The sequence below is a fragment of the Physeter macrocephalus genome, chromosome 20, assembly GCF_002837175.3.
Source record: "Physeter macrocephalus isolate SW-GA chromosome 20, ASM283717v5, whole genome shotgun sequence".
NCBI lineage: Eukaryota > Metazoa > Chordata > Mammalia > Artiodactyla > Physeteridae > Physeter > Physeter macrocephalus.
Genome location: NC_041233.1, coordinates 45,845,242 through 45,858,880, shown reverse-complemented (window position 1 = coordinate 45,858,880; position 13,639 = coordinate 45,845,242). Strand labels below are relative to the sequence as shown.

At 42.2% G+C, this 13,639-nt stretch overlaps 1 protein-coding gene across 5 annotated transcripts in view; it reads left to right on the top strand.

The window, feature by feature from the left end:
• ASAH2 (N-acylsphingosine amidohydrolase 2) overlaps positions 1 to 13,639 on the top strand; it is a 100,433-nt gene that overhangs the window by 8,746 nt on the left and 78,048 nt on the right. For 3 of the 5 annotated variants that reach the window (XR_003677691.2, XM_028481780.2, XM_055081235.1), the window contains exons 1-3: positions 8,732 to 8,996; positions 10,148 to 10,266; positions 12,963 to 13,122. Coding sequence is in view for 4 of the 5 variants with exons in the window: in XM_028481780.2 (XP_028337581.1) it covers positions 12,996 to 13,122 (127 nt within the window). In the remaining variant the exon portion in view is untranslated. Of the gene's footprint in view, positions 1 to 8,731; positions 8,997 to 10,147; positions 10,267 to 12,962; positions 13,123 to 13,639 lie in introns of those variants that run through there. The other 2 variants (XM_055081233.1, XM_028481781.1) reach the window with 2 other exon arrangements.

The following is a 13,639-nucleotide window of genomic DNA, read 5'->3' as shown; positions in this document are numbered from 1 at the left end:
TCCGGACGCACAGGCTCAGCGGCCATGGCTCACGGGCCCAGCCGCTCCGTGGCATGTGGGATCTTCCCGGACCGGGGCAAGAACCCGTGTCCCCTGCATCGGCAGGCGGACTCCCAACCACCGCGCCACCAGGGAAGCCATCATAATTCTTTTTTTAAAAAATTTATTTTATTTTTGGATGCGTTGGGTCTTCATTGCTGTGTGTGGGCTTTCTCTAGTTATGGTGAGCGGGGGCTACTCTTCGTTGCGGTGCACGGGCTCTAGGTGCATGGGCTTCAGTAGTTGTGGCTCACGCGCTCTAGAGTGCAGACGCAGTAGTTGTGGCACAGGGGCTTAGTTGCTCCAAAACATGTGGGATCTTCCCGGACCAGGGCTCGAACCCGTGTCCCCTGCATTGGCAGGCGGATTCTTAACCACTGCAGCACCAGGGAAGCCCTCAATTGTCTCATAATTCTTAAAAACCGGTTTTGAATCAGGTTCCAAATAGTGATGGTTTGAGGTGTTCAGCATACAGTTGGCTGATATGTCTCTTCAGCCTCTCTTAATCTATAGCTTGCTTCTCCTTTCCTCCCCTTCCTGGCCCCGTCCCCCTTCCCTTGCCTTTCTCTCTGCTCCCCATTCTTCTTCCTCCTCATATTCTCTTCCTCTTCTCTCTCTTCCTACTCTTCTACCTCCATCCTCCATCTTTCTTTCTTTTTCCATTTCCAATGTGTCTGTTAAGGAAACTGGCTCATTTGTCTTACAGAGTCTCTCACAGTCTGGATTTTGCTTATTGTATCCCCACCTTGTCCTCTAAAATACTCGGTTGTCTCTTGTGTTTCCTATAAACAGGCACTGAGATCTAGAGGCTGATCCAATTTAGGTTTAATATTTTTGGTAAGAATACTGGAAAGGTAAGGTCGTGTACATCATTCAGAGCCTTGCAATATCTGGTTTACTCTTTTGGTGACCTAAGCGACCGGCCGCTGATGGTCATTGCCTATATCCATCATTTCATTAGGGGTTTGCAAAGCATTTAGATTCTAAGTTTGTCATTCCTTCCTCATTTATTAGCTTGAATACTTCCATTGTGAGAAACTGTCCCTCATCAATAATTTCGCTTTCCCAAGTTACCTTTTTTTCCCTCCTTTCTTTTTCTTTTTTTAAAAAAAAATTATTTATTTATTTATTTTTGGCTGTGTTGGGTCTTCGTTTCTGTGCGAGGGCTTTCTCTAGCTGTGGCGAGCGGGGGGCCACTCTTCATCGCGGTGCGCGGGCCTCTCACTATCGCTGCCTCTCTTGTTGTGGAGCACAGGCTCCAGACGTGCAGGCTCAGTAGTTGTGGCTCATGGGCTTAGTTGCTCCGCGGCATGTGGGATCTTCCCAGACCAGGGCTCGAACCCGTGTCCCCTTCATCGGCAGACAGATTCTCAACCACTGTGCCACCAAGGAAGCCCCCCTCCTTTCTTTTTTCATTTTCTTTTTTTTCTCCCAGTTTTATTGAGATATAATTGACTTACAGCCCTGTGTAAGTTTAAGGTGTGCAGCATAATGATTTGATTTATATACATCATGAAATGGCTATCACAATAAGTTTAGTGAATATCCATCATTTCATATGGGTACTAAATTAAAGAAATAGAAAAAAATTTGTTTCTTGTGATGAGAACCCTTAGGATTTACTCTCTTAACTTTTATATATAAGATACAGAAGTGTTACCAAATGTAAAATAGATAGCTAGGGGGAAGCAGCCACATAGCACAGGGATATCATCTCAGTGCTTTGTGACCACCTAGAGGGGTGGGATAGGGAGGGTGGGAGGGAGAGCAAGAGGGAGGAGATATGGGGATATACGTGTATGTATAGCTGATTCACTTTGTTATACAGCAGAAACTAACACCCCATTGTAAAGCAATTATCCTCCAATAAAGATGTTTAAAAAAAAAGATACAGCAGTGTTAATTATCTTTATCATGTTGTACATTCCATCTGTAGCACTTATTTCTCTTATAACTGGAAGTTTGTACTTTAACTGCCTTCCTCTGATTCCCCGTCCCCCCACCCCTGCCTCTGGTAACCACAAATCTGACCTCTTTTTCTGAGTTTGTTTGTTGGTATGTTTTTGAAGTATAACTGACCTACAGTACTGTGTTAGTTCCTGTTACACAGCATAGTGATTTGATATTCCTATATATTTCAAAATGATCACCACAATGTCTGGTTATAGTATCTCACTCACTATACAACGATATTATATAGTTATCAACTATATTCCCCATACTGTATATTTCATATCCATGACTCACTTATTTTGCAACTGGAAGTTTGTACCTCTTAATCTCTCTCACGTATTTCTTTCCTCCCCACCCCTTCTACTCTGGCAACCACCTATTTGTTCTCTGTATCTATAACTCTGTTTCTGTTTTCTGTTTGTTCATTTGTTTTTAGTTTTTTAAAGATTCAACATGTAAGTGAAATCATACAGTATTGGTCTTCCTCAGTCTGACTTTTTTCACTTAGCATAATACCCTCTATGTCCATCTATGTTGTCACAAATGGCAAGATTTCATTCTTTTATGTCTTAGCAATATTCCATTATATATCTATATCTACCTCTATCACATCTTCTTTATCTGTACATCTACTGATGGGCACTTAGGTTGCTTCTGTATCTTGGTTATTGTAAATAATGTTGCAGTGAACATGGGGGTGCATATATCTTTTCTAATTAGCGTTTTCATTTTCTTTGGGTAAATACCCATGAGTGGAATTGCTAGATTATGTTGTAGTTCTATTTTTAATTTTGGGGAATCTCTGTATCTGCACCAATTTACATTCCAACCAACAGTGCATGAGGATTCCCTTTTCTCTACATCCTTGTCACACTTATTTGTTTTCTTTTTGATAACAGCCATTCTCACTGGTGTAAGGTGATATTTTACTGTGCTTTTGATTGGCATTTCCCTGATGACTAGTGATGGTTAACATCTTTTTGTGTGCCTGTTGGCCATCTGTATGTCTTCCTTGGAAAAATATCTATTCAGATCCTCTGCCCATTTTTTAACCATGTTGTTTGTTTTTTGAAGTTGAGTTGTATGAGTTCTTTGTATACTTGGGATATTGACCCCTTGTGAGAGACATCACTTGCAAATATCTTCTCCCATTCAGAAGGTGGCCGTTTTGTTTAGTTGGTAGTTTCCTTCACAGTGCAAAAGCATTTTAGTTTGATATAGTCCTATTTGTTTATTTTTGCTTTTGCTTCCCTTGCCTGAGGAGACATATCCAAAAAAAATTATGAAGACTGATGTATGAGAGAGTACTGCTTATGTTTTCTTCTAGAATTATTATGGTTTCAGGTCTTACAATTAAGTATTCAATCTATTTTGAATTTATTTTTGTGCATGGTGTGAAAGAGTAGAATCTTTTGCATGTAGCTGTTCAGTTTTCCCAACACCGTTCGTTGAAGGGGCTGTTTTTTTCACCAGTGTGTATTCTTGCCTCTCTGTTATAGATTAATTGCCCATATAAGTATGGGTTCATTTCTGGGTTCTCTGTTCTGTTTCATTGATCTATGTGTCTGTTTTTGTGCCAGTACTATACTGTTTTGATTACTGTAGCTATGTAGTATAGTCTGAAATAAGGGATTGTGATGCCCTCTAGTTTTATTTTTTCTCAAGATTGTTTTGGCTATTTGAGGTCTTTTGTGTTTCTGTGCAAATTATAGAATTATTTGTTCTAGTTCTGTGAAAAGTGACATTGGTATTTTGATGGCAATTGCATTGAATCTGCAGATGGCTTTGGGTAGTATGGTCATTTTAACTGTATTAATTCTTCCAACCCATGAATATGGTATATTTTTCCATCTGTTTGTATCATCTTCAGTTTCTTCCATCAATGTCTTATATTTTTCTGAATACAGGTCATTTGCCTCTCTAGGTAGGTTTATTCCTAGATATTAATATTTTATTCTTTTTGATGCGATGGTAAATGGGATTGTTCCTTGAATTTCTCTTTCTGATCTTTTGTTGTTAGTATATAGAAATGCAACAGATTTCTGTGTATTAATTTTGTAACCTGCAACTTTACCAAATTCATTGATGAGTTCTAGTAGTTTTCTGGTAGCATCTTTAGGATTTTCTATGTATAGTATCATGTCATCTGCAAACAGTGACAGCTTTATTTCTTCTTTTCCGATTTGGATTCCTTTTATTTCTTTTTCTTCTGATTGCTGTAGCTAGGACTTCCAAAACTATGTTGAATAAAAGTGGCGGGCGTGGACATCCTTGTCTTAATCCTGATTTAAGAGGAAATGCTTTTAGCTTTTCATCATTGAGTATGATGTTAGCTATATGTTTGTCGTATATGGCCTTTATTATGTTGAGGTATGTTTCCTCTGTAACATTTAATCTACTTTTGATTCCTTCTAGTGTATTTTTCATTTCAGAGAGTGTTTTCTTCATCTCTGGTTGGCTGTTCTTTATATTTTCTCTTTTAAAAAAACTTTTAATTTTCACTCTATTCATTCAATCTTCACCTGAGTTCTTTGCATCTCTTTATGATCATTACCTTGAACTCATTATTGATTGAACTCATTATTGGGTTGATTGTCTATCTGTACTTAGTACTTTTTATGGGGTTTTATCTTGTTGCTCTGGATCATATTCCTCTGTTGCCTCATTTTGTCTAATTTGCTATTTTTATTCCTATATATTTGGTGGGTTGGTTATGTTTCCCAACTTTGGAGAAGTGGCCTTTTGTAGGATATGTCTTATGCATTCCAGCAGCACATTCCCCTCTGGTTATCAGAGCTATATGCTCTAGGGATTTCCCCTATGTGGGCTGCATGGGTCCTTCTGTTGTGCCACGCTGACTACTATGGATGGTCTGGTGTGACTGGCCCCTGGTCTGGTTTATTGCCAGTATCTGCCTTGGTGGAGACTGCCAGCTGCTGCTTGGTGGGGCTGGGTCATGAGGTGACTGGCTGTGGAGCCCCAAGGGTCCTGGGGCTAGTGTTGCCCACTGTGGGGAGCAGCTGGGTTCTGTAGTGGGTGGTTCCAGATCTAGTGTCAGCCTGCTGGTGGGCAGGGCCTATTCCTGACATAGCTGGCTGAAGAATCTGGAGTCTCCCCAAACTAGTGCTGGCCTGCTGGTGAGTGGGGGTAGATCCTTGGGTGGCTGGCTGAAGGGTCCAAGGTGTCTTGGAGCTGGTGTTGGCAGGCCTGGGCTCAGTGGTCTGGGACTAGTGTCTGCTCACTGATGGGTGGAGCCAGGCCCTGGGGGTCCTGAAGCTGGTGTCAGCTCACTAGTTGGTAGGGTGGATCCTAGGGCTGCTGACTGAGGAGTGCAAGGTGTCCCACAGCTGGTAGTGTCCTGCTGGTAGGCAGGACTGGGGCCCAGGAAGTCCTGGGGCTGGTACTGACCTGCTGGTATGTGGGCTGTATCCTGACTTGGCAGGCTGCGGGGCTGTGTGGTCCTGGGGCTGGTGTCCACCTGCCGGTGGGTGAAGACTGGTTCTGGGACTAGTACCAGCCCACTAGTAGGTGGAGCCGGGTCCCAGTGTCTGCCTACTGGGCCCTAGGTGTCACAGAGTTGCTGTATCAGCCCATTGTTGGGTGGGGCTGGAACCCAGGGGCTCCTTAGTCTGGTGCCATCCCACCGGTGGTGGAGCCAGGTGTCAGGGTCTTTGGCTGCAGGGCTCTGGGGGTCCCAGTGCTAGTATTGGCACTCTGGTTGCAAGGTCAGTCCCGGGCCCTCTGTTGGACAGGGCTGGGTCCCAGGGCAGCTGTGGGCTTAAGGGATCTTAAGGCAGCCAGCCTGATGGTAGGTGAGGCTGTGTTTCTGCCTGACTAGTTGCTTGGCCTGAGGCATCCCAGTATTGCTGCAGAGAGGCTATTGGGTAGGGCTGTGTCCCAGAGCTAATAAGCTAAAGGATTCCAAAATAGCACTTACCAGCACCAGTGTCCTTATGGTAGTATGCGCTCCCCCAATTGGCTGCTGCCCATGTCTGTGTCCCCAGTGTGAGCTCCAGTTGCCTCCTGCTTCTCTGGGAGACTCTCCAAAATCAGCAGGTGGGTCTGACCTAGGCTCCTTTCAAATTACTGCTGCTGACTTGGGTCTCAGAGTGTGTGAGATTTTGTGTGCACCATTTAAGAGTGGCATCTCTATTTCCCACAGCCTTTTGAGTCTCCCAAAAGTAAGACCTGCTGGCCTTCAAAGCCTGTAGGACTCCTGGGCTGGGGAACCTGATGTGGGGCCCAGACCCTTCATTGCTTGGGGAGAAACTCTGCAATTTTAATTATTCTCCCGTTTGTGGGTCACCCACCCAGCGTTATGAGTCTCGACTATACCACAACTCTGCCCCCACTACCCATCTTGTTGGGGTTCCTTCTTTATCTCTTTATTTGTAGATCTTTTCTGATAGTCTTCCACTCTTTCTCATCAATAGTTGCTCTGTAAGTAGTTGCTCCTCTCCCTAAGTTACCTTTGTACAGCCAAAGAAGGTACATTCTTACTCTATTTCTTGATCCTTCCTTCCACTCCCTGTTTTTTTCTTACCAGTTTTCAGAGAAAACAAACTAGTTCCCTAGTATCTTTTAAAGGCAATCAATGAGATTTTTAAAAATTTCATTATGACATCATGCATTTAAGCAAAATTGATTTGCTTACCCACTGCAGTTATTTTTAAAATTGCTCAAATTGACCCATTTTTGGCTAGTGGGAAACACTAGTTCTTTTTGAAACAATTATAATCATCTCGATGACTTCCTTGATTTCTGGTATGAAAAAATATTTCAGATTTATGTGTTTCCTGGCGCAGACCCAAAACCAGTCATTTCGTCAAGGATCTCTTTTTCCTTTTAGCAGGGAATTATATTTAGAGACCACAATCTGGGTGCTATATGAAATACTATATATATATATATATATTTTTTTTTTTTTTTTTTACGCGGGCCTCTCACTGTTGTGGCCTCTCCCTTCGTGGAGCACAGGCTCCGGACGTGCAGGCCCAGCGGGCATGGCTCACGGGCCCAGCTGCTCCGTGGCAGGTGGGATCCTCCCGGACCGGGGCACGAATCCGCATCCCCTGCATCGGCAGGCGGACTCGCAACCACTGCGCCACGAGGGAAGCGCACTATATGGTTTTTTTAAGTAACTGATTCTTCAATTATTCCAAGAATTAAAGAATGAAAAAGGATGTGACCAGAACCTAGTTGCAGGGCAGGAATAAAGAGGTAGACACGGAGAATGGACTTGAGGACATGGGGTGGGAGGGCGAAGCTGGGGCGAAGTGAGAGTAGCATTGACATATACACGCTACTGAATGTAAAATAGTTGGCTGGTGGGAAGCAGCAGCATAGCACAGGGAGATCGGCTCCGTGCCTTGTGACCACCTAGAAGGGTGGGACAGGGAGGATGGGAGGGAGGCTCAAGGGAGAGGGGATATGGGGACATGTGTATGCATATGGCTGATTCACTTTGTTGTGCAACAAACTAACACAGTTTTGTGAAACAATTATACTTCAATAAAGATCTGTTTGAAAAAAAAAAAAAAAGAAATTAGCATCAAGACTTTTAAGGCCCCTATCCTATAGGCATAAGTAAAATAAGAGAATTCGTAGTGCTAGACTATTGGTTAATGGTTGAGGAGTTGGGCATTTGGGAAAATCTTCCTCAGTGTTAGGATGTTAAGAGACAGAGGACGTGATTTGCTTCATCATCTGCTAATGAGGAGTGAACACATGACTCATCTGTCCCCAGAGGCTGCCATGCCAGGGCCAGAGTTGAAGCGATGTAGACAGCAAGAGTTTGGTGAAAGGCAAGCGGTCTTGTCTGGGAATCTGGAGACCTGGGCTCACATCCTGCAATAATTATTGTTTAGTCACTTTTAACCATCCTTTCCTGTTCTGGAAGCCCTTTAACCTTTCTGTGTGTGTTTCCTCATCTGTAAAATGGGTAGAACATGAGTGAGTGTCTTGGGGTGATGAGTTGAGAAGGACAGCCATCCTTATCCTAGCAAACAGGATTTGTCTGATGGTCATTCAGACAGAAATAAAATACACGTATGAAATATTTACAATGATTACATCTTCCCCTCTCCCCGAGGTAGTCTATTTCTGGCTATAGGAGTCATCTGTCTTGATGGGCACCACAAGTCCCCTTGGCCCAACATTTTTCCTTCACTGACTCTGCCACGGTGCTTGGAATCTCCTTGATTCTCACCCCCTTAGTGTTCGGGTATGGGCCTTCAAATGTTTTCTGGGAGAAATGATATATTATGCCATGATTATCTACTGAAACCCTGGTTAAAATGATCTTAACTGACTCAACTGTGGGACACCTAGGTAGTCTCAGTGGGAATGAGCTTGGCGTGGCTCCTTCTTACAGGGAGAAAGATGGCTGGAGAGGTCCAGAAGAGACCACATTTTAGATCACAAGGCCAGTTTAGAGGGCCTCCCACGTAAGGGAGAAGGATGGGAGAAGGAAATCCAATGGCAAGTCACTAGTGGGTATCTGTTGTTTTTATTTTACCTTGACTTTATTTTGGAGAACTATCCTTTCCTCTTTGGGTATGGTCTTGTTAAATATCCCCTCAATGGAAAGGATAGGTGTATGATCTGAGCTAGGTCAGTCAGATGCTGTCTTTTATTTTTAAATTTTTTTATTATTATTTTTAAAGCCTTTATTGAATTTGTTACAATATTGCTTCTGTTTTATGTTTTGGTGTTTTGGCTCTGAGGCATGTGGGATCTTAGCTCCCCAACCAAGGATTGAACCCGCACCTCCGGAACTGGAAGGTGAAGTTTTAACCACTGGACTGCCAGGGAAGTCCCCAGATGCTGTCTTTCAGGAACTGAATCCAGAGTGGAGCAACGTAAAGACCTAAAGTAGTTGGAGAGCATCCATCTTGATGATGTAGCCCTGAAGAGATGGCTCAATAGCTCCTGCCACATAGACCCTCAGAGCTGATCTCTGGCCTTCCTGAGCCTGCATCTTCAACTTCTTTTGCTGCCTTCTGGTGAATTTTCTTCTCTTTTTCCCCAGCTGCCTTAAGTTAGCTAGATTTGGTCTCAGAATTCTTGGTGTCAGGCAACAAACATATTTGCACGAAAAGAAAAAAAAAAACTTGTCTAATACCATAATTTAACCTGTTCCCCTCTGTTGTAGCAGAGAGGTAGCTAAGACACGTTACTAAATGCCCTATCTGAAAGCACTTTAATATTTCCATTGGAACTTTGGGGCTGGTCTCTCTTAAAACCCTGTGTGGAATTCAGCAGCTGATGTGGTCTTCAAATTGCTTCCTGGATAGCTTGGATTTACTAGGAAAAAAGCAGGACTTTGGTCTATTTATTTCTCTCTTTGTCTTTTGTGGGCCATTGCTTAACTTCATGCTGTTATGCAGTGTACATTCTCTGAGATGAGCTAAAACATTTTATTTTCCTCATTACAAAAATGCTACATGGCTATCATAGAAAATGTCAAGAATCAAAAAGATGAAAACAAAACTCACCCATGATCTTATCACCAGATAATTGCTTCTTAACATTTTTTGCTGTATTTTCTTACAGTCTTTATGATCACACACATAAATAATGTATACTTTACAAAAATGGGATCATAATGTTTTGCAAACTTAATTTAATGACATGAAAATATTATTAAGTATTATTTCTTTCAGTATAATTTTTAATGTTGCATACACTCTTCCCTTTTGTATACTCATTATTCACATTCTTAGTTCATCTAAAACTTTGCATTCTTTTTATACATGAGAATCTAAAAGTTCACTTTTCTGTTCTGAAATTAATGTAAATATTGCCTAGTGGGGCCCATAGCCCACACTACTGTCCAGCATACATTATCACTTCCTCTTGAGCACTGGTTGAGTGGCCAGGAGTAAATAAAGCAGGTGCTTTTTTTTGTGATCCAGGTTGGAGCTTTGCACAGACCTTGATGTGCTGGAAGAGTCGTGTTGAACTCTGAAATGACCTTCAGCCTGGCAGGCCTTCTGCAACTCAGTACCTCACTATCAGGCTGTCTCAGGGGAGAGTTCGCTAATAAGTCATTTGTTATCAATACACTTTAATCTCTTCCATGTACCAAACCCACATAGCTGTGCTCTTGGGAACTCTAACTCTCCTGGACATGACTGTGAAAATCTTTCCTCAGTAGGTTTCAGAAAGTGCTAAGAAGTCCCAGCCATCAGTGTTCCAGAGGAAGGGGAACAAGATTCTGGACCATCATTTGCTTTACCAGGATACACAAGTTCTTCTGAGAGGTTGAATCGGGTAAGAATGCCTGTATTATCTTGGAGAGGGAGGGAGGGATCTTGAATCACCCCATTGTCTCAGAGATCCTGATGAAACCTCACTTTCTTAGCTTTGGAAACCCATTTTGCCAAAATATTACTTTTTACTGTCACAGTCTTGAAAAATGGGGGACCTCAGGGTGGTAAAGATCTAGCAAGTGGCTTGTTACTGTGTCATTAGAGCCTCACCGTTGACCTTGCAGGATTACGCTAGATTAAGTGTGAACTATTTAAAAATGTACAGTCCTTTAAAATGTAATCATTGGTTCAGCTCTCCAAGGTACGTTTGCCTTCTGAAGGGAGATATAAGGCATTTGCTTTCATGTTTAAATTCTGATTCTAATCATTTATGAGAAATAGTGCTAATGGTTCCAAAAAGAATGGTAATATGCTGGTGGTAATTCTGGAAACTAAATAGAGTGGTAAAATACACGAGGTACATGGTTGTAATCCAAGTAAGAGGTGGAAACACTAATGTTAAATCAAGTGCCCTTGTTGACTTGTGTGAAAGGCCAGTGGTGGCAGTTAGTTCAGCAGAGCAAAACCAGCGAAAAACAAACAAAACCCCACACACATGCATACACATATATTTCATATCATGTCTGTTACATAGGCTCTTACCACATAGCCACAGTTACATACGTGATCTGCATGTACACGCTTTGGGGTTGAAGGGTCCACCTGTCAGTCATCCATTTTTAATAGCCTTATTTGTGCAAAAGCTATCTCAGCTGGCAGGAAGACTCATAGAAACCAAAGCTTTGGGCAAGAACTAGGTCTACAGGGTTTGAAGTTTGCTACTGAAACAATAGCTAATGACTAGTAAACCTCTTTGACTCATGGAAGTTTCAGAGGCATATCTTACATGTGCTTTCTGACTTGGGGCTGATAGTGAAAGTTGTTTTGCCCTAAGTTTGAAGCTGTCCCTACCGATGGTGGTGAAGGTGATCATGCTGGTGATAAATGGTTGAGGAACGCCTGCTAACAAAAAACTAGGAAATAGGGAAGATGTTCCAGGTTCTTGGTCCTCTCCCAGTTCAGCCCTACCTCTGAAGTGTTTGCTGCCAGACTGATTTTTAACCTTTAGTCTGTGAGTTGCAAAATAAAATGACTACAAAGACTGGATAGATAAGGCCCACTGGGTAGAGGCAGTGGCCGGTTGGAGAAGGGCTGCCCCATCTAAAGGGAACAGCAACTACTAAGTTTTACAAAACTCTTGGTGCATGGGAATGCTGTCTCCGTGTTGCCGTATTTTACAAAATATTTTGAAAGAAAACCTGAAGTTTCATATTTATAAAAGTAGATTCCATTTTTACAGATAAATTGTAAGCTCTATCTTTTATCTTGTTGACTAAGCGAAACGGAAATGAAAAATTGGGCCATGCTAACCACATCTGTTTGTTGCCAATTTACAGCTCTTGGGGGTAGCAGCATCTTAGCCACATCTTAGCCATTTATGGGGCAAGTCTTGGGACCACAATCCCATCTCACGGCTCAGGCTTCCTTAAGTTTAAGAAAATGGACTCTAAAGTTCCCACCTGTGATTCGTGATTCTTTAATACAAACTCATATAAACTCCCTTTAATGCTGGTGAAGAGCACAGAGTCTTTGCTATTTTAGAACCTAATGATAAATGCTGACATTCTGAACGCTTATCACATTCCATGAAACAAACTTACTGTGTCATCTTGTCTTATTTTTATAAAACCTCTGTGAGATAGGTACTAAAATTATCATCGTTGTCACATCCCTATTTACAGATGGGGAAACTGAGGCTCAGTGTTGGGGATGACTTTCCAGGGTCACCTAGTAAGTGGCAGAAATGAGATTTGAACTCTGGCACCAGACTTCAGAATGCAATTTTTAACCATCATATTATACTTTCTCCTGCTACATTATGTGAGTTTTTAGCCTCTATAGTCCTTCTGAGTTATGATGAATTCTACTCCTAAAATATCTTAAGGAATCTGTAAGGACATTTTCTGCTTTTGTAGCACACAAGGGCCATTATCTTTACCCTCATAGTTCAACACGGGGTTTGCAAAGTGTGTGGGATCCTTTTGATCACTGAAGAGGGAAATTTTACAAATGCCTGACTTGAGATCACAGATGCCAATCTCCTTTTCCATGCCATTTTCTATTCAGGTAGTAATTGAAAGTTAGAACAGGAAGTTTACAGGCCAAAGGTCTGTTTCACCTCCTTATGGACAAGATACTTAGTCCATGGTCACAAAGTAAAGCCCTAACCCCAGCCAGCTTTCTCACAAGTACAAGCCGTGTGGGTACATCAGTTATCCCTGTTGACAGAAATGCTCCAATCTAGGCCCATGTACGGAGAGCATCACTGCCATAAATGAAAGCAGTATGATGTATCCAAGGAATACAAATAGGTTTTAGCTTAGCTGCCAATGCCAAATGATGGGTGGTGGCTTCCAGGATGAGCGCTGTGCTGAGAAGCATTTGGAAACCTCATGTGAATTCATCAAGGAGTACTGTAATTGATTGGTCTTTTCTTCCACCGGCTTGGGATATGGACCTAGTGGCAAGTATGCCCTGTGCTTGGCATTCCTGGTATAGTCTATTCATAAGAAAGAGCTAAGACATCTTAGCCTCGGACAGCTTGAAGCATGTGTATTTTAATTTGTTATTCTGTCTTTTTTTCTGTCTCTTCTGTAGTTGTTCTTCTGTCTCTGCTTTTCCCCAGGAGAAATGGCCAAACGTACCTTTTCCACATTAGAGATAGTCCTGATTTTCCTCTTTGTGATGATGACAGGGATCTCGGTGGCTCTTCTCAGCCTGTTGTTCATCACCAGTGGGACCATTAAGCATCACACAGGCAAGTATCATGGGTTCTCTTGTATGCTATTCGTAGCCTGTAGGAAATGTCTGCATTTCGGGGGACACCAAGGCAAGAAACATTGTCTGCTGATAATACTGATAACAGGGCAGTTCAACGTATACTTAAGCAGCCTGGGATGGTTACCTAACCTTTACCTTAGTTGCCCTTTATGCACTGATAGCAATTTTTATCAAGTTTACCATTGGCCCCAAATAGCCAGTGCTGCATTCTGACATGCACTTATTTGTCTCACTTTTCCACTGATCTAAGTGCAGCTCGGAATTCTTCAAGGCCCAGTAATATGAGCTTTTACCCTGAGCCTCTTCTTTTTCTATTTGCCTCCTTTCTGGCATCATCTTCTCTAGGGGGTGGGGGCAAAAGGAGAAGAAAAGACCCACTGAATGTCAATTAGTCTGTGAAAGCTTTAGAGAAGGGGATCTTTTTTTTTTTTTAACATCTTTATTGGAGTATAACTGTTTTACAATGGTGTGTTAGTTTCTGCTTTACAACAAAG